The sequence below is a fragment of the Suncus etruscus genome, chromosome 1 (assembly GCF_024139225.1).
Source record: "Suncus etruscus isolate mSunEtr1 chromosome 1, mSunEtr1.pri.cur, whole genome shotgun sequence".
Classification (NCBI taxonomy): domain Eukaryota; kingdom Metazoa; phylum Chordata; class Mammalia; order Eulipotyphla; family Soricidae; genus Suncus; species Suncus etruscus.
In genome coordinates this window covers 195,612,702-195,635,022 of record NC_064848.1, presented here as the reverse complement: position 1 = coordinate 195,635,022, position 22,321 = coordinate 195,612,702, and the positions used below count along the sequence as shown (strand labels likewise).

General features: G+C 45.0%; 2 protein-coding genes across 2 annotated transcripts in view; one reads left to right on the top strand and one right to left on the bottom strand.

The window, feature by feature from the left end:
* The window catches only part of CEP95 (centrosomal protein 95), a 37,350-nt gene extending 24,146 nt beyond the window's left edge, over positions 1-13,204 (bottom strand). Inside the window, exons 1-4 of the mRNA XM_049781702.1 lie at positions 13,150-13,204; positions 10,994-11,122; positions 9,146-9,253; positions 4,424-4,534 (exon numbers count right to left, since the gene is read on the bottom strand). Of these exons, the coding sequence (XP_049637659.1) occupies positions 4,424-4,534; positions 9,146-9,253; positions 10,994-11,122; positions 13,150-13,171 (370 nt within the window). The 5' untranslated portion in view covers positions 13,172-13,204. The remainder of the gene's footprint in view (positions 1-4,423; positions 4,535-9,145; positions 9,254-10,993; positions 11,123-13,149) is intronic.
* Positions 13,205-14,270: 1,066 nt separating this feature from the next.
* On the top strand, positions 14,271-21,492 carry DDX5 (DEAD-box helicase 5). The gene is made up of 13 exons (XM_049779258.1): positions 14,271-14,401; positions 15,254-15,419; positions 15,726-15,822; positions 15,905-16,038; positions 16,140-16,205; positions 16,357-16,498; positions 16,584-16,744; positions 16,826-16,998; positions 17,260-17,370; positions 17,737-17,798; positions 17,880-17,939; positions 19,201-19,425; positions 19,588-21,492. The coding sequence occupies exons 1-13, from the start codon at positions 14,358-14,360 to the stop codon at positions 19,989-19,991; spliced, it is 1,845 nt and encodes a 614-aa protein (XP_049635215.1). The 5' UTR covers positions 14,271-14,357; the 3' UTR covers positions 19,992-21,492.
* The last annotated feature ends 829 nt before the right edge of the window (positions 21,493-22,321 follow it).

The following is a 22,321-nucleotide window of genomic DNA, read 5'->3' as shown; positions in this document are numbered from 1 at the left end:
TGAGAAATCTCCATACCACTTTCCAGTGACACTGGAAACATTCCTACCAGCAAGCAGTGACTGAGGGCTTTTTGCCACTACAGCTCTGCTAGTACTGGTTGCTTCTAGTCGAATGGAGTTTGATCCCTGAACTTGGCTGTGCTCAGGGCTTACTCCCGGCTCCATGGTCAGGATTATTCCTGGTTGGCTCAGGGGACAACAAGGGGTGCCAAGGATTGAACCTGGGCACCGCATGCAAGACCTTAATTACTATCTCTCTGGCTCTTAAGTCCTTCTCAATTGACTACTAGCCATTATGTCCTCTTTGGGGAAGTGTAATTTCCTCCCTGTTGATCTGTTCATACCTCCCTCCCATTTTTGGATGAGTTATTAGCCCTTTATCTGAAGTACTGAGTGTAAATATTTTCTCCCATTCTCCCTTAAGTAGGGTTTCTTTTTATTTCAGTTTGAGCCTTTTGCCATTCAAAACATGTTAATTTGATGTAGTTTTTGTTTGTCTTTGGAGTCAAATAACTGAAGAAACTTTTTTTTTTCCTTTTGGATTACAGCCAGGGGTACTCAGAACTTACTACTGGCTCTGTTCTGAAAGATCACTCCCAGCATGGGCTTGGGATTGAACCTGGGTTGGCAGTATGCAAGGGAAGTATCCTACTCTCTCTAGTTCTGCAGTCCCATGAAGACACTTCTGAGGGCCAATTCCCAGAGCAGGGGTCCTCAAACTCTTAAAACTGGGGCCAGTTTACTGTCCATCAGACCATTGGAGAGCCTGACTATAGTTTTTAAAACAGCTATGAACAATAGTGGCCTATGGGCCATAGGTTGAGGACCCCTGCCAGACTGAGAGGAGGATTCCAGAGACAGAGAGAAGGAGGCGAGTTGGAGTCTAGTTCTAGTGCACATTCCACAACTGCACTGCAGGCCCAAGTCAAGCTGACTGCTAAGTAGGACAAGCGACAAAAATACCAGGCATTGGGGCCGGGCGGTGGCGCAAGAGGTAAGGTGCCTGCCTTGCCTGCACTAGCCTTGGACGAACCACAGTTCGATCCCCCGGCGTCCCATATGGTCCCCCAAGCCAGGAGCAACTTCTGAGCGCATAGCCAGGAGTAACCCCTGAGCGTTACCGGGTGTGGCCCAAAAACCAAAAAAAAAAATAAAATAAAATAAAAAAAATACCAGGCAGGGGGCCGGAGCAGTGGCACTAGCGGTGGGGTGTTTGCCTTGCACGCGCTAAGCTAGGACAGACCATGGTTCGATCCCCAGGTGTCCCATATGGTCCCCCAAGCCAGGAGTGATTTCTGAGCGCATAGTCAGGAGTGGCCCCTGAGCACTACCGGGTATGGCCCAAAAAAGCAAAAAAAACACAAACCAATAAAAAGGAAGGCAGGCCAGATAAATGTCCTTGGCAAGCTACATGTGACCCAGAGACCTCAGTTCTGCCTCTATTTTCTTCGATGTAGTCTGGTTTGATCTTGAAGTCTCTAATATACTTTGAGTTAACTTTTTTTTTTGTTTGGATTTTTGCCCCCCACCCCCCTGGTGATGCTCAGAAATCACTCCTGGCTTGGGGGACCATATGGGACACCAGGAGATCGAAACACAGTCAGTCCTGGGTCAGCCATGTGCAAGGCAAACTGCCCTACTGGCTGCGTCATTGCTCTGGCCCCTGAATTAACTTTTGTGAAAGGTGTGATATTGTTCTGTTTTTGTGTTTTATTTGTTTGTTTGTTTATTTTGCTAATGGTTATCCAGTGGTTATCCAGTTTTCCTAACACTATTTTTTGTTTCGCATCTGTCAAAGACTGTCCTAAATCTAAAACCTCAGGACTCAATTCTATTTACTATTTTGCAAGCCTATATTTATTCCAAACAGTTTTGATTTCCCTTTTTTGTTTTTGGGTTTTTGAGCCACACCTTGTGGCCCTCAGGAGTTACTCTTGGCTCTGTGCTCAGAAATAGCTCCTGGAAGGGGTTGGAGCAACAGCACAGCAGTAGGGCATTTGCCTTGCACAGAGCTGATCCGGACCTGGGTTCCATTCCTGGCATCACAGTATGATCTCCCAAACCTGCCAGAAGCGATTTCTGACTGCAAAAACAGGAGTACCCAGGAGTTGTGACCCCTCGATGCTGCTTGATGTGGCCCAAAATCCAGAAAGAAAAAAAAAAAAAAGAAAGAAATTGCCCTGGCAGGCTTGGAGGACCATGTTAAATGCTGGGAATCGAACCCAGGTTGTTCTGGGTCAAACATGCAAGGCAAATGTCCTACCCGCTGTGCTATAGCTATGGACCCAAGTTGGTTTTTTTTGTTTTTGGGCCACACCCGTTTGATGCTCAGGAGTTACTCCTGGCTATGCGCTCAGAAGTCACTCCTGGCTTAGGGGGACCACATGGGATGCTGGGGGATCGAACCGCGATCCGTCCTACATAGCGCTTGCAAGGCAGACACCTTACCTCTAGCGTCACCTTCCTGGCCCCACCAAGTTTTGATCCCTTATAGTAAAATTCAATGGTAGGAAATGCAATGCCTCCCATGATTTTTGTCTTAAATTGCTTTGGCTAGTGATAGTTCCATAAAATTTTAGTAGAGTTTGTTTTCAGTCTTTGAAAAATGCCATTGAAACTTCTTTTTTGGTTTTCTTTACTTTGGGGCAAAACCTGATAGGGCTTGGCAGACTATATGGGATGCTGGAGATCAAACCTGGATGGGTCACATGCAGGCAAGCACCTTACCTGTTGTACTCCAACCCATCCTTTGGAACTTCAATGAGGAGTGCACTGAATCTTTTATATATAGGGAGGGAGGTTGTTTTGACAATGCTGATTCTTCCAATCCATGAACATAGAAAACTTTTCTTTTTTTGGTTTTTGGGCCACACCCGGTGGTGCTCAGGGGTTACTCCTGGCTGTCTGCTCAGAAATAGCTCCTGGCAGGCACGGGGGACCATATGGGACACCGGGATTCGAACCAACCACCTTTGGTCCTGGATCGGCTGCTTGCGAGGCAAACGCCGCTGTGCTATCTCTCCGGGCCAGAAAACTTTTCTTTACCTGTCTGCCTCTTCTATTTCTTTCAATAATGCAGTTTTCTTTATAATTTTATTAAAAAACATGCTGTTGGGGCAAGAGGGTTAGCACAGAGGTAGGGCATTTGCCTTGCACACAGCCGATTCAGGAAGGAAAGTGGTTCGAATTCCAGCATCCCATATGGTCCCCCGGGCCTGCCAGGAGCGATTTCTGAGTGCAGAGCCAGGAGTAACCTCATGAGCGCTGCTGGGTGTGGCACAAAAATACCAAAAAAAAAAAAAAAAAAAAAAATCATGCTGTTAAAAAGTACTGGTAGTACCTTGGACTAGATATTACCTGTGATCTGCCACTTCTGAATTCTTTAATATTTTCATTGTTATGTGCTAATAATAGCAGTCTCCCTGACTTTAGTATATCTATATATCTGAGAGCAATAAATATAGCATACAGCTTTGAATACTTCTAGAGTACCTCAACTGGTATTTAACTTATTAAATACTCAATAATCAAATGTTCTTTAAATTTAAAAGCATGTTTCTGTGTGACATACCTTTCAAGTCTTTCCTGCTCCCCTTCAAAGTACATAATTGGAATTTGAGAAACTGAGTTAGAGTTAAAAGAAAAAAGGCCACAAAATTGACACTGAAACACACCAATCATTTCTGCTGATGCCTCAGAACATTCAAATTCATATTACAAAAATGGCAATTCTAGCATTTGCTTTGCATGTGTGAGGCCTTGGAGTTTATTCTGGTACTTCAGGGGATAAAAAGAGGGAAGTCTGACACAGGAAATTCGGAGAAAGGAGTTCCAAGCAATAATAAAAGACTTTTATCTAGAATTTACTTAACACAGATTAGTTTTAGGTAATTTATGTGGACATAATTTAAGTTTTAAGAACATCATCATAGTATAGTTTTCAAACATTTAGAACAGTAAGAATTGAAATGTAGGGGCTGGAGAGATAGCATGGAGGTAAGGCGTTTGCCTTTCATGCAGAAGGCACCGGCTTGAATCCTGGCATCCCATATGGTCCCGAGCCTGCCAGGTGCGATTTCTGAGCAACCCCTGAACACTGCCAGTGTGACCCAAAAACCAAAAACCAAAAAAAATAAATAAATAAAAGAACTGAAGCTTAGCCTCTAGGGTGAAGAAATACTATTAATACAATGGGTAGGACCACCAGCCTTGAATGTAGCTAATCTGGGTTTGGTCACCAGAATCCTATATCCAAACATGCCAAAATTCCTGAATGCAGAGCCTGATCTAAGCCTTGAGCATCACCAGGTATGGCTACCTCCCAAATTTTAATTTAATCTATAATTTATCAGGTAAATCATCAGAAAAACAGGTAAATAAAAAGCAAAATATAAGTCAAACCAAAATTTTATTACCAACTTACTTTTCTCATGAGATGTTTCACTGATACGTTCTGTAAGATATTCCAGCAATCCATCAAAGATTTCTAGAAGATTCTTAATAGAGTCTTTGTCTCCTTTTACTATGTTTTCTCCTAAATAGAGTGCAGGGTAATTTAAAAGAAGAAATCAAAATTCTCATAATCCTAAAACATATATTGCTGTGAAAATACTGCTCAAGAAAATAAGGATTCAGGGCCCGGAGAGATAGCACAGCGGGTGTTTGCCTTGCAAGCAGCCGATCCAGGACCAAAGGTGGTTGGTTCGAATCCCGGTGTCCCATATGGTCCCGTGCCTGCCAGGAGCTATTTCTGAGCAGACAGCCAGGAGTAACCCCTGAGCACCGCCCGGTGTGACCCAAAAACCAAAAAAAAAAAAAAAAAAAAAAAAAAAAGCCAAGATAGGAGAGGAAATGTGTGTAAAAATTGCTATTTGAGGGCCCGGAGAGTTTGCCTTGCAATCAGCCAATCCAGGACCTAAGGTGGTTGGTTCGAATCCCGATGTCCTATATGGTCCCCGGTGCCTGCCAGGAGCTATTTCTGAGCAGACAGCCAGGAGTAACCCCTGAGCACCGCCGGGTGTGCCCAAAAACCAAAAACCAAAAACCAAAAAAAAAAAAAAAAAGAAAGAAAATTGAAAATTGCTATTTGAATCTAATCATTCATAACTTCAAAACCAACCTACTCCAGGAATCTAATGTTGAAAATATTATTAGGAGAGGCAATATTTGACAAGTGTTTATTTATTTAAAACCATCAACTAGAAATCTTGTTTTTAAGACTTGTTTTTCTGGCTTAATAAGGTACTTAAGTTTATTTATACTCAAGGGCATACTCCTCAGTCTCCAGGATGGGGAGCATATTATACCATCCCAGCAACTAAGACTGCCCTGCAGAATGTAGTGCTTCATGGTGTAGAAAAACAGCCCAAAACAAAACAAAGAAGAAAAAGCTGCTTTGCAGTCTACTGAAAGAGGTAAGGAATTTCAAAACTTTTTCATGGGTTGAGTGTCAACTGTCAGAAGGTAGAGCTGCATAAATCTTCTATACTGGGACTGGAGCAATAGTACGACATGGAATATGTATGCAGCTGACCAGGATTCAACCCCCAGCATCCTGTATAGTCCCACTAAACACTGCCAGGAGTGATTTCTGAGTAGTCAGAAACTCCTGAGCATCACTGGGTGTGGCCAAAAGCCATTTTCTTTCTTTGGTTTTTTGGGCCACACCTAGTGATGCTCAGGGGTTACTCTGCCCCCAACTTTTAAAAAGAAAAAAAATATATTAATTCTGTAGGGCTGCACAGTTCTGTAGAAATTGCACAGTGAGGGCCCAGAGAGATAATGAAGAGGTGGGGCATTTGCCTTACATGCAGCTGACCCAGGACGGATGGTGCTTCAAATCCTGGCATCCTATATGGCCTCCTGTGCCTGCCAGGAGCAATTTCTGAGTGCAGAGCCAAAAGTAACACCTGAGCGCTGCCAGGTGTGATCCCCCCACCTCAAAAAAGATTAAAAAAAAAAATAGCACAGGGAGTAGGGTGCTTGTCTAGTATATGGCTGACCCAGGTTAGATCCCCAGTATTCAATAGAGTTCCTCAAGAACCACCAGGAATGATTCCTGAGCAGTCAGGAATAAGCCCTGACCACTGCCTGTGTGGCCTCAAAACCAAAAACCAAAACAAAACCCTAAAAATTTCTATAAGCAAACCTACCTCGCTATTATGTTTTAAAGCATAACTATCAAGAAATCAGAGAGATAGGGGGTAGGGGGAAGGGTAAGTACAAGCTTATCTTGCACATGGCTCATCCCAGTTGATCTCTAGGGTCACAAGATCTACCAGGTACCTCTGAAAGTCAGCACTGAGCATAGAACTAGGAGTAGCCCTCAAGAACTCTTATGCCTCTCCCATTTTTGTTACTATCAAATTAAAAGATATAAATTACATATCCTCTTAAAATTTAGCTCCTCTCAAAGAACAAATGGGTCGTATAAACCTTCCCTTAATGAGTTAAGTATAGATTCAAGTTCTCAAGATCCTCTCTGCTTGTTAGCTTGAATAATGTACTATAATAATGTTTCCTCACTATTTGCAAATATAGGCACTCATAAATATATTTGACATTAGAATACAATCAGTACAACTTAATTTGGAAAATTGTTAAAAAAAAAATAGCTTAGTTTTGGGGCTGTAATGATAGCACAGTTTAGGACATTTGACTTGGATGCTGCCGAGCTGGAACAGACCTAGGTTCGATCCCTGGTATCCATATGGTCAGGAGAAACCCCTGAGCACCACCGGATGTGGTCCAAAAACCAAGAAAACAAAAAACATAGTTTTATTTTTTAATTTAGTTTTATTATTAGTTTTTGGGTCATACCTAGTGATGCTTAGGGTACCATATGGGATGTTGGGGAGTGAATCTGGGTCAGCTGCATGCAAGGAAAGCATCCTCCTTACTGTACTATCTCTCCGGCCCCAGTTCTATTTATTTTGACTAGATAACACATTCACAATTCAAATTCAAAATATGCAAAATAAGGGCCAGAGAGAATGGTGTACAGAGATTAAAGTGCATTCTGGCAAATGCTGACCTCAGTTCAATCCTGTGGTTACCACATGAAGCTCCTGAGCACTACAGGGGTGGCCTGGGTAACTCCTGCCACAGCGCTACATCCTTGGGTCCTCAATTGAACTTCAGGTCTAGCTGGCCAAGAACCACAAGGAGGGGCTCCTAGACTCAAAACAGACATATAAAAGTGCCAAGCACAAGAGCGAAGCACAGCAATAGGGCGTTTGCTTTGCACGCGGCTGACCCAGGACGGACCTGTGTTCAATCCCTGACATTTCATATGGCCCCAAGCCAGGAGCAATTTCTGAATGCATAGCTAGGAGTAACTACTGAGTGTCACTGGGTGTGGCCCAGAAACAAAAATAAACAAAAAAAAAGTGCCATTCTTGCACTGCGCTGGAGAGAAGTATTAAAGATTTTCATATGCTTTCAGAGTCTTGCATGCAATCACCTGCTTATATTGTCTGAGCCCCCATCTTTTTCACAGACAGCAGCACTCTCTGAACATGATCATTCTAACTGTACATTATTTTCATTTAATACTTTTGGAGATTTTTTCCACTAACATGAAACATTGTATATATAGCCATAATTTTGGGGAGATGCTCAATGGGCTGTATCCAGGGTTGAAACCCTGACACTGAATATTTGACCATGCAGCACTGTCAAGGTGTGGCCAACAGCCTCTGACTGCTATCCCTAAAAATTAAAAAAAAAATTTTTTTGTTTGTTTGTTGTTTTGCTTTGGTTTAGAATTTACATCTGGCTCTGGATTCAGGATTAACCAGATTAACTCTGGCAATGCAGGAGGTTGAAAGGAGGCTGGCTGCATACAAGGCCTTAACCAGGCTGATGCGCAACACACGCTGCAAGATTTTGTTAATTAAGCCACTTAGTGTAAATCACAGGTGGTACGTACAGATATCAATGTGAAAAAGCTATTGTACTACCTGTTTTTAGGAACTGAAAATTAGGAAAGTCTAAATTTATAAGGACAATGTAGATAAAATTACTATAGCTCCATAGAGAAACCAGATTACAACTTTAAAGAATAATGATGAATAGTTTTATTTTGAAAATAGGAGAGGAAAAGTCTCCAGTAAAAAAAAAACAACAAAAAAACAAAAACTAAAGAGGGCCGAAGTGATAGCACAGCGGTAGGGCATTTGCCTTGCACACGGCTGATCCAGGATGGACCTCGGTTCGATCCCCAGTGTCCCATATAGTCCCCCAAACCAAGAGCAATTTCTGAGTGAATAGCCAGGAGTAACGGAGTAACACTTGAGAGTCAATGGGTGTGGGCCAAAAACCAAGAGAGAGAGAGAGAGAAAGAGAACGAAGACAGAGACAGAGAACGGAGACAGAGAAAGAGAAGAGAGGGAGAGAGGAGAGAGGAAAAGAGAGACAGAAAGAGAGGAAGAGAGAGAGAGAGAGAAACTAAGAGGTCTGAGCAATAGCACAGCAAGTAGGGTGTTTGCTTTGCATGTGGCTGACCTGGGGGTTTTGATCCCCAGCATTCATTGAGCCTGCCAGGAGTGATTCCTGAGTGCAAATCCAGGAGTTATCTGAGCGAAGCTGGGTGTAACCATAAAAACGAGTTCGGAGAGGAGAGACAGAGAGAGAGAAGAGACGGAGACAGAGAGGAGAGAAAGGGAGGGAGGGAGAGGGATATATGCAATTTCAAAAATTTCAAGTTAAAGAAAAAAATTTATGGTCAGATAGATAAAATAATAAAAACATACCTCAAACTACTAACTAGCTTTTTTTTTTTTTTTTTTTGGGTCATACCTGGCAGCGCTCAGGGCTTACTCCTGGCTCTATGCTCAGAAATCGCTCCTGGCAGACACGGGACCATATGGGATGCCGGGATTCGAATCATCGACCTTCTGCATGAAAGGCAAACAAACGCCTTACCTTCATGCTACCTCTTGGCCCCTACTACTAGAATGTTTAAACTTCAAACCCAGATCCATCCAACTCAATCATGATCCCTCCTGGAAAATGCTCCCAAGGTTGGCTGTTTCAGATGGTCTTTTATTTAGTTTACTCCACAAGCTTAGTCAAGTGGTTAATTAAACAATGTCTATAGTTCTACCTAACAAAATGCATAATTGCCTAATAAGTATATACCAACCTGTTATGTGAGACAAGCTGACCTGCAAGTAATCCAAGGCCAGGGAATCAATTACTGCTTGCACATTGTGAGCTTCATCCTCTTGACTCTTGGGAATAATAATGAGGTCTAGAGGAGGACAGAGGAGAGAAGGGAAAAAAGTATGTAATTTTGCATCAGGGTTCAAGTTTTCATCAGTCTCCGACAAGACTCCCTAAGTAAGCATAATTGCTATAAAAATAATTTCTATAAAGGAAAGAATTTAAAGAGCCTGAATTCTACATATTCTTATTGTATGAATATATGAGTGAATATATATTCAACTTACATATGAATGGGCTTTGCAATAAGTACCCCATTAAGGAAAACCCAAAGGGCCCCAGGGTCAGGGCTGTGGCTCCTGACACAGATGCCTTGCCTTAGATGCCATGTTCAACCTCAGCATCAATAGGAATTATTATTGTGGCCCCCAAATACCAGCAGGAATGGCCCTCACAAGTAACTAACAAAATAGAGACATTCAAATCCAAGGCTGTGAGCTCCAACAATAGAGATCATCTATGAAGTCAAACTTTGGCTCCTCCCTAACTGTAGGCTCTTTTCCATGGGGTGGGAGGGAAACGGAACCCTTCTGAATAGGAATGAAGTTATTTTTTGTTCTGGTTTTGGGATCATATGTGGTGCTATGTAGAAAAGCCAGGGCCAGTCACATGAAATTACCTCAGCAGCCCCTGGTTGAACATTTGAAATGTCAGTATAGACCAAAGTACAGAAATGTTGAACTATCAAGTTAAATTTGAAGTGTTTCTTTTGGTATTGAGGAAGATATCTTGGAGTAGGAATTGAAACGTATTTAAAAAAATTTTTTTTTGGTTGAGAATTGGGGGGCTGAGGGGCACACCTAGCAGTGCTCAGGGATAACGCCTGGCTCTGCACTCAGCAATCACTGTTGGTGATATTTGGGGCACCATATGAGATGCTTGGAGTTGAATCTAGGTTGGCTGCATGCAACACAAACACTCCACTTGCTGTACTATCTCTCCAGCTCTGAAAACGTATTTTAATACGTTTAATTGAGTCTAAGCTCCATAAAAAGTTGAGCCTCAAGATACTAGTTAGAAGCCATCCCATTATTCTAAGGATTGATGTGATCTTTCCTCATGGTAAAAACAGTGTAAGAAAGATTTAAATTTGTTAAGACTAAGTTATTTAACTAGAAATACAGGAAAATGGGCCCAGAGAGATAGCACAGCGGCGTTTGCCTTGCAAGCAGCCGATCCAGGACCAAAAAGGTGGTTCGTTCGAATCCCGGTGTCCCATATGGTCCCCCGTGCCTGCCAGGAGCTATTTCTGAGCAGACAGCCAGGAGTAACCCCTGAGCACCGCCGGGTGTGGCCCAAAAACAAAACAAAACAAAAGAAATACAGGAAAATGATGTGGCACCTACCAAAGAAACAAGCAAGCCCCAACTTAGATAAGACACTGGATGTATGAACTGTCCTATTGAAAACTAAGTTCATGAAGTACAGGCCCAGTTCTTATCACTCATAGTGTTCAAAACAGTACCCAACAAGGTTTAGAATTTACAAAACTATGAAGGTACATTTATAGAAACTGTACAACTTTCATAAGTCATTTGGTATGATTTATCAGCGATGATTAGGCACAGTTAAACTGGAATTTTTATAACAGCTGTTATTTTGGGTGGGTTCCATAAGGTGTTTATTAAAGTAATGATGTAATTATTTAGATATAAGATACAAAGAGAAAATGTTAAGATATCTTGTCATAAATATTGATATTCATAAAGGCACAGAAACTTCTGCCTTAAGACTTAGATATCCCAATTCCCACTCTTTATACCCTTACCTGGTACTTTTTCTCCCAAAATGGATTGATAAAGAGCAATAAAAACATTGGCGTCACAATCTTCTAGTTCTCGTATCCTTAGGTTTATGTGACATTTAAAAAGAAGGTCATTGGCAATGGTTATCCATTCTGTTGAGAAAGAAGGGGGGAAACCTTAAAAAACAACGGAATAAGTTTCACATACCATACATTAAAACATATACATATATTGGAATCTGAAGGAGATTCCTAAAACATTCCTAGGTATAATTAAAAAAGTTTTTATTTTGATTTAATGGGCCGGAGTGAAAGCACAGCAGTAGGGTGCTTTAGCCTTGCATGCAGCTGACCCAGAACTGACCTCGATTATATCCCCGGCGTCCCATATGGTCCCCCAAGCCACGAGCGATTTCTGAACACATAGCCAGGAGTAATCCCTGAGTGTCACCGGGTGTGTACCAAAACAAAACCAAAAAAGTATTTTGGTATATGTGCTGCCAAAGCAAGCACAATTATTGGGGGGGGGGGGAGCACATCCATTGGTATTCTAGGTGCTGAGGGATTGAATTCCAGCTTCTGATGTGAAGCCCAGGGTTGCTCTCTCTCTAACTCCAGGAATGCTTTTACAATAGATTTAGGGGCCAGAGCGAAGGCACAGTGGTAGGGCTGAGCTCTGCCGGGTCAGACCCAAAAACCAAACCAACAACAAAAAGCCAGATTAAACTTAGTGTGAATCAGATAGTAGTGTGTTGCAATATGGGGTTCTGGGTTATTCTTGATATTGAGCTCAAGTGAACTTGGATGCTAGACGGACCATAATGAGGCGCCCAGGTTCTAACTAGAGTCGGCCACCTGCAAAACAAGCGCTTCAACGCCTTGAAAACTAGAATGGAAGCTCAATTACTTGCTGTCCCCATCTAAAACATTTCCCTCTGTAGGGTTCTCGCTGAAACCATACGTGTGCTTTTTGATCGGAACACGTTTGCGATGAGATGGGACTGTTTCCTAAACAAGTCTGCTAATGATAGCCAGGCGACCAGCAACTCATTAAGGAAAGTCACTGTGAGTCCCCAATGGCACTGGCTATGTTTTCACCCGATCATTTCCCACAAGCCAAGTAATTTCTCTGGTGCCCGAAGATGAGGCAGGTGGTGATTAACGAAGGCTCTTAACTGGAGTCAATGGCACCAGGGAAGAATCAGGGCGGCTGGTCGTTTTAAGACCGTGTAGAAAAACACATCTGAGGGCCCGGAGAGAGAGCACAGCGGCATTTGCCTTGCAAGCAGCGGATCCAGAACCAAAGGTGGTTGGTTCGAATCCCGGTGTCCCAAATGGTCCCCCGTGCCTGCCAGGAGCTATTTCTGAGCAGACAGCAGGAGTAACTCCTTGAGCACCACCGGGTGTGGCCCCCCCCCCCAAAAAAAAAGCACATCTGAGGGGCCGGAGAGATCGCCAGCATGGAGGTGGGGCGTTTGCCTTGCATGCAGGTGGATGGTTGTTTGAATCCCATATGGTCCCCCGAGCCTGCCAGGAGCGATTTCTGAGCGTGGAGCCAGGAATAAACCCTGAGTGTGACTCCCCCTAAAAAAATACATCTGAAAGGGCTTAAAACAAAACAAAAAACACCCCAAAAACAGAGAGAGAGAGAGAGAGAGAGAGAGAGAGAGAGAGAGAGAGAGAGAGAGAGAGGTCTGCATCTGGATTAACCCTTTCTTGGCACGACTGCCGTTCCCTGGGTCCCCCCCAAAAAATCAGGCAGGCACCCGTGGATCCGCGATCACTGACCAGTCAGCGGGCTTCCAAGGATGCCTGGACCTGAAAAAGAAAAAGAAAAAAAATGCAAATCTGCGACGCTTGGCACAAGCAGAAGTCGCTTTATTCTTGGGGAGGGGGGAGAAAGAGAGATCTTCGGGGCATTCTGGAAAAGGGGGCGAAGGGCCCACTTCCACCGGGCAAAGCGCGGGACCAAGCGCAGCTCCGGCGTCCCAGGCGACCTAACCGACAAGACCGCTTGGCTTTTCCCGGGGACACCCCGCGCCCCGCTTTCTCCACAGGATCGATCAGGGGGCGGCCGGGAGCCCCTGCTTCTTCTTCTTCTTCTTCTTCGGGTGTCCGTGCTCCAGCACCCCGAAGAACGCCGCCTCCTTCGGGTCGGCCGCGTCACAGGCGAGACTCACCCGGCTCGGAGCCAGCGGCCATGGCGCTCCCGGAAGCAGCTTCGCGGCCCGACTCCGAGGCGGGCGGGCGGGCGCGCTGAAGTAACTACGGCGTCCCGGAAGGGCCGTTCTGCGCAGACTCAGAGCGGCGAAGACGGGACGGAGGGGGGAGGGAAAGAAGGAGGGACGTTACAACGGCTCCTCGCCGCTGATTGGCCAACCCGAGGAGCACTTCCTGTCGCCGCACGTGCCGGGGCGGCGGTTTGCGTGGGCTTTCGAGCTCATTCTCCTCAGGTTACAGCCCGCTGAGGGGGATTCGAACTAAGGTAGGATGGGTGGGGTTGGTTGGAGAGTCAGGTCCAGACCAGCCTCAGCCGGTGCCCGCCGGTGTCTAGGAGGGCGTTCGTTAGACAGGCACTTCCGGTCATGTCAACGACGGGGGTTCGTTTGGTATCCCTCCGCCGACGCCGAGAAGGAGAAGTAGTGCGGTGCTGTGGCCCACCCCTGAGTGGGCGTGGCTTGAGTCCACGTGACCACGCCCAGCCCCGCCTCCTCCCGCGTCGTTCGCTTCAGGGCGTGAGGCCGCCGCGGAGACGTAAACATCCCCCTGGGTGGGCCGAGTGGGTTGGGGCTGAAGTGGCGCCGCCCGGCTTCGGCTCGGAAGAAGGGCAGGGTGGCTCCCTTCGAAGTGAAAGGAAGAGGAGGGGAAGGGGAAGCTGAAGAGAGTTCTGGGTGGGCGAAGCCACGAAGGGAAGGAAGGGGCGACGCGCGACCAACGGGCGAGGGCCTCAGAGGGCGGGGGGAGGGGCGCGGCCCCGGCGGCGGCCTCGTTCGGGTTCGCGAACGCCGGCGGTGGGCGTGGCCACGGGCGGAACGGGGCGTGGCTACTTCCATATCGGGTGCCGGCTAGGGCGGGTGATGAGGTCATAGAGCGGCTCCCGGCATCCTCCGCGGCGGCGGCGGCGGAGGAGGCGGGCCTGGGTATAAAAGCGGCTGCCGGGACGCCGCCGGCACCTCATTCATTTCCACCGGTCCCTCAGGTCGGGCGGCTGCCGCGGAGCTCCTGTCATCGCCGGCCTCGCCGCTGCTGACGACGCCCCCGCCGAGGCTGCTTCGTCGTCGTCGCCGCCGCCGCCGAAGCCGAAGCCTCTGTGTCTCCCGAGCGACTCGTCGCGCTCCCTCCCGTCTTCTCTCCGCTCCGTCCCCCGCCAACCGCCACCATTGACGCCATGTCGGGTTACTCGAGCGACCGGGACCGCGGCCGGGATCGAGGGTGCGCGGCGGGTTCTGTGCCACTGGTTCCCCCCCCATGTATTATGGGGGGGCTCTAGCCCCGAAGATGAGGGGCATAATTTTGGGGTGGGGGTTGTTGACCCGACCCGGCTGCCCGTCAACGGCTTTTGGGGCATTTTTTTATGGCTTAATGTTTTTTTTGTAATTTTTTTTGACCCCGTCCCCGGGCGGCGGGGCCGTTTTCGGTTTTGGGGGGGCCTCTGAGGGAGCAGCTGGGGGCGAACTTGCGGGGTGGGGGGAAGGGCGCCCCCCGGGATTTTTGGGGGCGCCCCCGGAGCCGGCGTGGAGGTGCCTCGCGGCGGCCCGGCCCGGGGTGGGAGCGGCGGGCACAAAATGCCGGCCGTGGTCGGACATGGCGGCGGCGCCTTTGTTACCCCGCCCGGCGGAGGAGCCGGGAGCCAAGATGGCAGCGCGGAGAAAATGTGGCGCAGAGAGAAATGCGAGACAAAGGGGGAAGGAAGCGCCGCCCCAGCGGGAACGCCGCCCGGACGGCTCCGCCCGGCCCGGACTCCTCCCCCGGTGGCCGCCGCGGCTCCTCCTCCTCCTCGCCGCCTCGCCCGCGTTATATAATGGTGCCCGGCGCGGCTCCCTCCCGGGCAGCCGCCGGGCTGAGCCGAGCGAGGCCTCTGCCCCGGCCCTTGGTGGCGGGGCCAGCTGTCGGAGGGCGGTGTCTGGGCGGGCCGATCCGGGCGAGCACAAGTCCCCAAGTCCCCCCGGGAGAAGGGAGGGAGCCGGTGCCCGTGGTGGTTTGGCCTTCGCCGTGCCCTGACTGCCCGCCCCTTGGTCGGCATGTCCCCCCCCCCACCTAAAGGTTCAACTGGTGAATTTTCAGGTTTGGTGCGCCCCGGTTTGGAGGAAGCAGGGCCGGGCCGCTGTCTGGAAAGAAATTTGGAAACCCCGGGGAGAAGCTCGTTAAAAAGAAGTGGAACCTGGATGAGCTGCCCAAATTCGAGAAGAACTTCTATCAAGAGCACCCTGACCTGGCTAGGCGGACGGCGGTAAGTGATCTCTCTCGGCGCTTGCTTGACCCCGGTGGTTTCTAGCATTTCAAGACCAGACCCAGAAAGCTCTTGCAGATGGGGGGTGGGGGGGGAGTCAAACTTTGGGGTGGAGGAAAAGGAGATGGTTTGGGAAAGTTTTTCTATCCTCTTAATTAAAACAAGTGGATGTTTGTTTTAATAACGGTTGGGTGTTGTGTTCGTTCTTTAAGCTTGCCCTGCGTGGGTCAGTTGCGTCCTTAAGCATCATAGGGGTTGCTAATTGAGTTAGCGTAAGATTTACTAGGTAGTTGTTTTTTGTTGCAGCAAGAGGTGGAGACATACAGAAGAAGCAAGGAAGTTACAGTAAGAGGACACAACTGCCCCAAACCAGTTTTGAATTTTTATGAAGCAAATTTCCCTGGTAAGTGCTTTTTTGCATCTAAACACTTGATTTTAAAAACCGTCTCCTTGAATTTACTGATTCTAGTTATCTTTACATACAGCAAATGTCATGGATGTGATTGCAAGACAGAATTTTACTGAACCCACTGCTATTCAAGCTCAGGGATGGCCAGTTGCTCTAAGTGGATTGGACATGGTTGGAGTGGCACAGACTGGATCTGGGAAAACATTATCTGTGAGTTGGGAAGAATGTTTTTAAGTTAACTTTGCATAGAAAAATATGGATCGGGAAGAAAGAAATACTTTAACTTCTGTTGTTTGCTTTCTCCCAAATAGTATTTGCTGCCTGCCATTGTCCACATCAATCACCAGCCGTTTCTAGAGAGAGGTGATGGGCCTATTGTAAGTATGAGTTTGGCTAAAGGGTATCATTCAGCAATGTATAATCTGTGGCAAAGGAATGTTAATGGGGAGGCTAACTTAAACAAGGCAGTTTGAAACTAGGATTCTGGTCTTGGCTAAAACCATTTTCTCTTTCTGTTCCTCTTTTTAGTGTTTGGTGCTGGCACCAACTCGGGAACTGGCTCAACAGGTGCAGCAGGTAGCTGCTGAATACTGTAGAGCATGCCGACTGAAGTCTACTTGTATCTATGGTGGTGCACCCAAGGGACCACAAATCCGTGATTTGGAGAGAGGCACGTAAAGCAAAAGATTAGTGTGTTTAATTTAACTCAGATGTTCAGTTGAATGTTCTCATAGTTAAACTTGTTGAAATTGAAGGTGTGGAGATTTGCATTGCAACACCTGGGAGACTGATCGATTTCTTAGAGTGTGGGAAAACAAATCTGAGAAGAACAACCTATCTTGTCCTTGATGAAGCAGATAGAATGCTTGATATGGGCTTTGAACCCCAAATAAGGAAGATTGTGGATCAGATAAGAGTAAGTATCTTCATGTTTTCTAATACAATTTTGTGTTTTTTAGCTCAGTATATAACACTAATTGAATCAAACTTTTTTTAGCCCGATAGACAAACCCTAATGTGGAGTGCAACTTGGCCAAAAGAAGTAAGACAGCTTGCTGAAGATTTCCTGAAAGACTATATTCATATAAACATTGGTGCACTGGAACTGAGTGCAAACCATAACATTCTTCAGATTGTTGATGTCTGTCATGATGTGGAAAAGGATGAAAAGTAAGTTCTGTGAGATTCTACTTTTTAACTGCCTTGCTGTAGGAATTGAGCTGTTGGGTTGAATAGCTGAAAGTTAGCTAAAATTAGTCAGTTCTTCCCCAAATTAACGTCCTTAGTCTGAAGTCAGGTGGTGTTTCAAGTAAGATATTGACTAGCTTGTAGATTTGCTTGATGAGCCATTAATAAGCATGTGTTTTATAAAATTGTGAGCGATGTGTTCAGCATATGATTGGTGAACTGCCCTTTTTTTTCCCTCTTAAGACTAATTCGTCTAATGGAAGAGATCATGAGTGAGAAGGAGAACAAAACCATCGTTTTTGTTGAAACCAAAAGAAGATGTGATGAACTTACTAGAAAAATGAGGAGAGATGGGTATGTTGGATTTTTCTGTTAAACCTGACATCAGAGAACAGTGGAGAATAGACAGGGCAGCTGGCTCAGGTTTCCTCTGGCAATCGATTCTTGGTCTCCCAAGCACCAGCAAGATTACTTCCTGAGTACAGAGCTAGGAGTAGTGACCCCTGAGTATGTATCACTGGGTATGGCCCCAAAACAACTTTCTGAAGAACAATCTTAGATGGGAGTAATAGTTTTCATGGATGAAAATAGATATGGGTAAGAATAAACTTTGAGGTGAAATTTAAAGGGATAGGTAACCCAAAAATGGTTAAACAATTTGACAACAATCTGCTACAGTTTTAAATATGAGTAGCACTCATGAAATCTTTCATTATCTAGGTGGCCTGCCATGGGTATCCATGGTGACAAGAGTCAACAGGAACGTGACTGGGTTCTAAATGGTAATTCTTCAAGCAAAAATTTTATTTTCTTGTAATCTGGAATCCAGACAAACTAGTTCATACATACTCCTTCTTTTGCAGAATTCAAACATGGAAAAGCTCCTATTCTGATTGCTACAGATGTGGCTTCCAGAGGGCTAGGTTAGTACAAACGTGCATTCATGGCTTGATTACCCAGAAGATCTCCATATATAATTTTTTTAAAGAAAGTTTACTGCTTTCTTTAACCTGAATTTTTTCTAAGTTTTTTTCATATAAAGGTGCAGTCTTTGTGGCAAGGCCTAGGCATGACAATCGGAGGACTCGAGGGGGATGGAGGACTAGTGATCGGCTGGCTGCTTCCAGTCGATTAGAGAGGTGAAAGCTGAAAGTGTGCCAGTAATCTTCAAAAGGCAGAACATACCACCTCTGCCTCGTAAACTGTTCTCTCCGGGGGAAAAAAATGGAAGTTATCCTCACAGTTCACTGCCGTGGTATTTCTTCTGTCCCATGCTTTGCATGACTGCCATGGTACAGCATTGTCTCAAACTGTTTACTGTGATCTGTGGGTCTTTGAGTTTCAGTGAGTTTGCTGAAATGTCGAAGAAATATTTCCAAACATCAATGTTCAATGAAATTTTTGTTCAAGTTTGAAATGGAGAGAGCAGCTTTAAAAGGTACTAAAGCCTTTTACAAATTGGTGAGTACTGGCACATGAGATCTAGAGCAGGAACAACTTCTCACACCTAGTCAGTGGGAAAAGAAAGAAATGCTTTGAAAGTTCCTCCCTCACCTACACAGTAGTCGTCATGTCGAGACCTGCCAGAGAGAGACACATTCTCAAGTGAATCCTGGCTTCTTGGAAGCGCTTGCCTAGACGAGACACAGTGCATAAAAACAACTTTTGGGGGACAGGTATGTTTTTCTTGCAGCTGCGGTTGTAAGGTCTTGGCAAGACGAGCAGTGTGGCCAGATTTCGAACTACTGTCCTGTGTACACGCAAAGGACCATGTGCAAATTTTGTTTAAAGGTCCTCAAAATGAGCACATGAAGAGGTTACTGTGAACCTTTAAGTGGCCCTACTGCACAGAAGCATTCAGATGTCACTTGATGATCTGTAAAAGGGGAGTTGGTGATTTGAAAATGTTCTAGGGAATAATACAACACACTTTGACAGGCTTTCTCCATTGGGTGGGTACTGAGACATACTGATGACTTGTGCTTTTTTTTTTCTTTTTTTTTCCCCCCTCCCTCTCTTCAACCTCAATGGTAATCCTACAGGGAATGGATAACCATTTTAACTATTTTTTGCAGCCCATACCTTCTTGGGAATACAATTGTCTAACTTTTTATTTTTGGTCTGGCTGTTGTGGTGTGCAAAACTCCGTACATTGCTATTTTGCCACACTGCAACACCTTACAGATGTGGAAGATGTGAAATTTGTCATCAATTATGACTACCCTAACTCCTCAGAGGATTATATTCACCGAATTGGAAGAACTGCTCGCAGTACCAAAACAGGCACAGCATACACTTTCTTTACACCTAATAACATAAAGCAAGTGAGCGACCTTATCTCTGTGCTTCGTGAAGCTAATCAAGCAATTAATCCCAAATTGCTTCAGTTGGTCGAAGACAGAGGTTCAGGTAAGACCCAACATTTTGAAATGTGGTTTGGGGTCAAATGTGAGGAGCGAATGGTTTTAAATGGGGCTATTGGTGAATAAAAATTGTAGCATCTATTAATCCTGATTATTGGTAACAAATTGTCAAATCGATTTGCCCTTTTTCTTTTTATTATCTTGACAGGTCGTTCCCGGGGTAGAGGAGGCATGAAAGATGACCGTCGGGACAGATACTCTGCGGGCAAAAGGGGTGGATTTAATACCTTTAGAGACAGGGAAAATTATGACAGAGGTTATTCTAGTCTCCTTAAGAGAGATTTTGGGGCAAAAACTCAGAATGGTGTTTACAGTGCTGCAAATTACGCCAATGGGAGCTTTGGAAGTAATTTTGTGTCTGCTGGTATACAGACCAGTTTTAGGACTGGTAATCCAACTGGGACTTACCAGAATGGTTATGATAGCACTCAGCAATATGGAAGTAATGTTCCAAATATGCACAATGGTATGAACCAACAGGCATATGCATATCCTGCTACTGCAGCTGCACCTATGATTGGTTATCCAATGCCAACAGGATATTCCCAATAAGACTTTAGAAGTATATGTAAAATGTCTTTTTCATAATTGCTCTTTATATTGTGTGTTATCAGACAGGATATAGTTATTTAAGAAACATGGAAAATGCAGAAATGACTGCAGTGCAGCAGTAATTATGGTGCACTTTTTCGCTATTTAAGTTGGATATTTCTCTACATTCCTGAAACAATTTTTAGGTTTTTTTTGTACTAGAAAATGCAGGCAGTGTTTTCACAAAAGTAAATGTACAGTGATTTGAAATACAATAAATGAAGGCGATGCATGGCCTTCCAATAAAAAATATTTGACGACTGAATTAGTGGAAATTGTACTTTATTTTACATATGTCATGTAAAACTTTAGGTGGTCCGTTCTTTTTATCTAAATTTGTACAACATGCTTTAATTTTGGGAATTGGTGAGATCAGAAGGCCCATTTTACAAGTTAAAATGGAATTGATTAAGATAATTTTATAATTCTATGCTAAATTAGAGGCCTTTTGTCAGTACCTCCCAATATCAGGTGAGTCTTACATAGTGTCAGCAGAATGGTGAAGTGAGTACAATGAAAAACAGGAAATAGCCTCACCCTCAAATTTAGAGAACATGACTTCCTTTTGCAAGACTTGTTTTTTCAAATTCATGCTCTTGGCTCTTGTGAACTGCTGACATGTTGAGCCAAAGTTAGATGATAGTAGCCAAGTTGGAAATTCATCTATTAGTGCACATTATATGTGGATTCTAGTCTTAAGCTTCATGGGACTCTTGACTAGTCACTCTGAGTCATGAATGTCTCTTCAATAATTCAGGGAATCATAGAAAACTTAAAACTGGATTTCAGGTTAATCCAGGGGGGAAAGTCCTTGTCATTAGTAGTTAATCAAGAGGGAGCAACTTAACCAAAAAAGCACAGTGACAGTACAAGGTTAGGGTCAGCATGGGCTTTTATTGCTAGAAAGATCCAGGGAGTTTTAAAAGATGGCCTCGCCAACCTTTCCAATCCTTGATTTCAATAATGGCTTAGCAGTGTAGATAGGAATGTTTTCCCAGAGAGTTTGGTTAGTAAAATAGTAAACTTTTTGCCAGGAGTGAAAGTCTTTTAGAAAGACTTGGTTAAAGTCAGATCATTAAATTGAGGCTTTAATTGGTGTTAATGGCCTTATCTAAAAATGTAAACCTATATGCTTTTGGGGGGGGGGTGTATATTTTTAGGACTAATACATTGAAAGCCGGTTCAACCTCCAATAACGAACTGTTTTCAATAGCATGGTTAGTCAAATTCATTATGACTTAACTTATAAAAAGCTTTTGGGGTAGGTTGGAGCATTTATTACATATTTTACTGTTCAGTGTCTTAACGTGGGCATTTTAATTTGTAAAACTGATTGTGGGGCTGTGAAAAACATTTACCTATTTACCTTTGAAGTAAGTTTTGAAAGACAGTCCACTTTTTAGCATGTGTGTTGTGTCCAGCCTGTGGTTGTCTTAACTAATAAATGTGATTTTTCTCCCCATTCTCTCTTTTATTTATTTGCGTATAGGTCTCATCCCTTGTATTTCCTAAGTGGAAAAACGGTAAATGCCCCCACTGTTAATAACTTTCTAGCATTTTTTTTTTTTACTATTTTACAAACTTGTATGAAGTGGGTTCTGGACCCCAGACTGCCACCATTACACAATGCCCTGATTTTTCCTCCCTTTACTCCCATATTGAACTTGTTTAGACACTTGATGCTGTCTTCAGACACTATTGGTAGTGCAGTGAGATGCTTTTGTTTATTACATTTTTCTCTGTTTTTGCTTTGGGGCCACAATTGGTGGCACCCAGAGCTTACACCTGCCTCTGACCGCTGAGGCGCCACTTCGGCAAGCTTGGGGCCAAATGGAGTGAGTGCCAGGAACTGAACACGGGTGTTCATGCAAGGCAGTTGCTCTAAACTGATTTTTTACTTGTTTTTGGGTCACACCCAAGTAGCCCTCGGGTTACTCCTGGTTGTACACTCAGAAATAGGTCCTGGCAGACTCGGAGGACCTTATGGGATGTGGGAATTCGAACCACAGTCCCTCTGCATGCAAGGCAAACGCCTTACCTCCATGCTATCTCTCCAGCCCTAAGTTGCATTATTCTGGCTCCAGGTTTCCCTGTTTCAGGAGGTTCCAGTAAGAATTAGAAGATGTGTGAGGACTCAAGTGTTGAAATAGAGTCACAAGAGGCCCAGAGAGAGAGCACAGCGGCATTTGCCTTGCAAGCACCCGATTCAGGACCAAAGGTGGTTGGTTCGAATCCCGGTGTCCCATATGGTCCCCCGTGCCTGCCAGGAGCTATTTCTGAGCAGACAGCCA

Coding starts and splice junctions, on each gene's coding strand:
- DDX5 (XM_049779258.1), top strand. CDS start 14,358: ATGTCGGGTTACTCGAGCGACCGGGACCGCGGCCGGGATCGAGG. Junction 14,402..15,253: donor GACCGCGGCCGGGATCGAGG/GTGCGCGGCGGG, acceptor GTGAATTTTCAG/GTTTGGTGCGCCCCGGTTTG. Junction 16,206..16,356: donor AGAGAGGTGATGGGCCTATT/GTAAGTATGAGT, acceptor TCCTCTTTTTAG/TGTTTGGTGCTGGCACCAAC.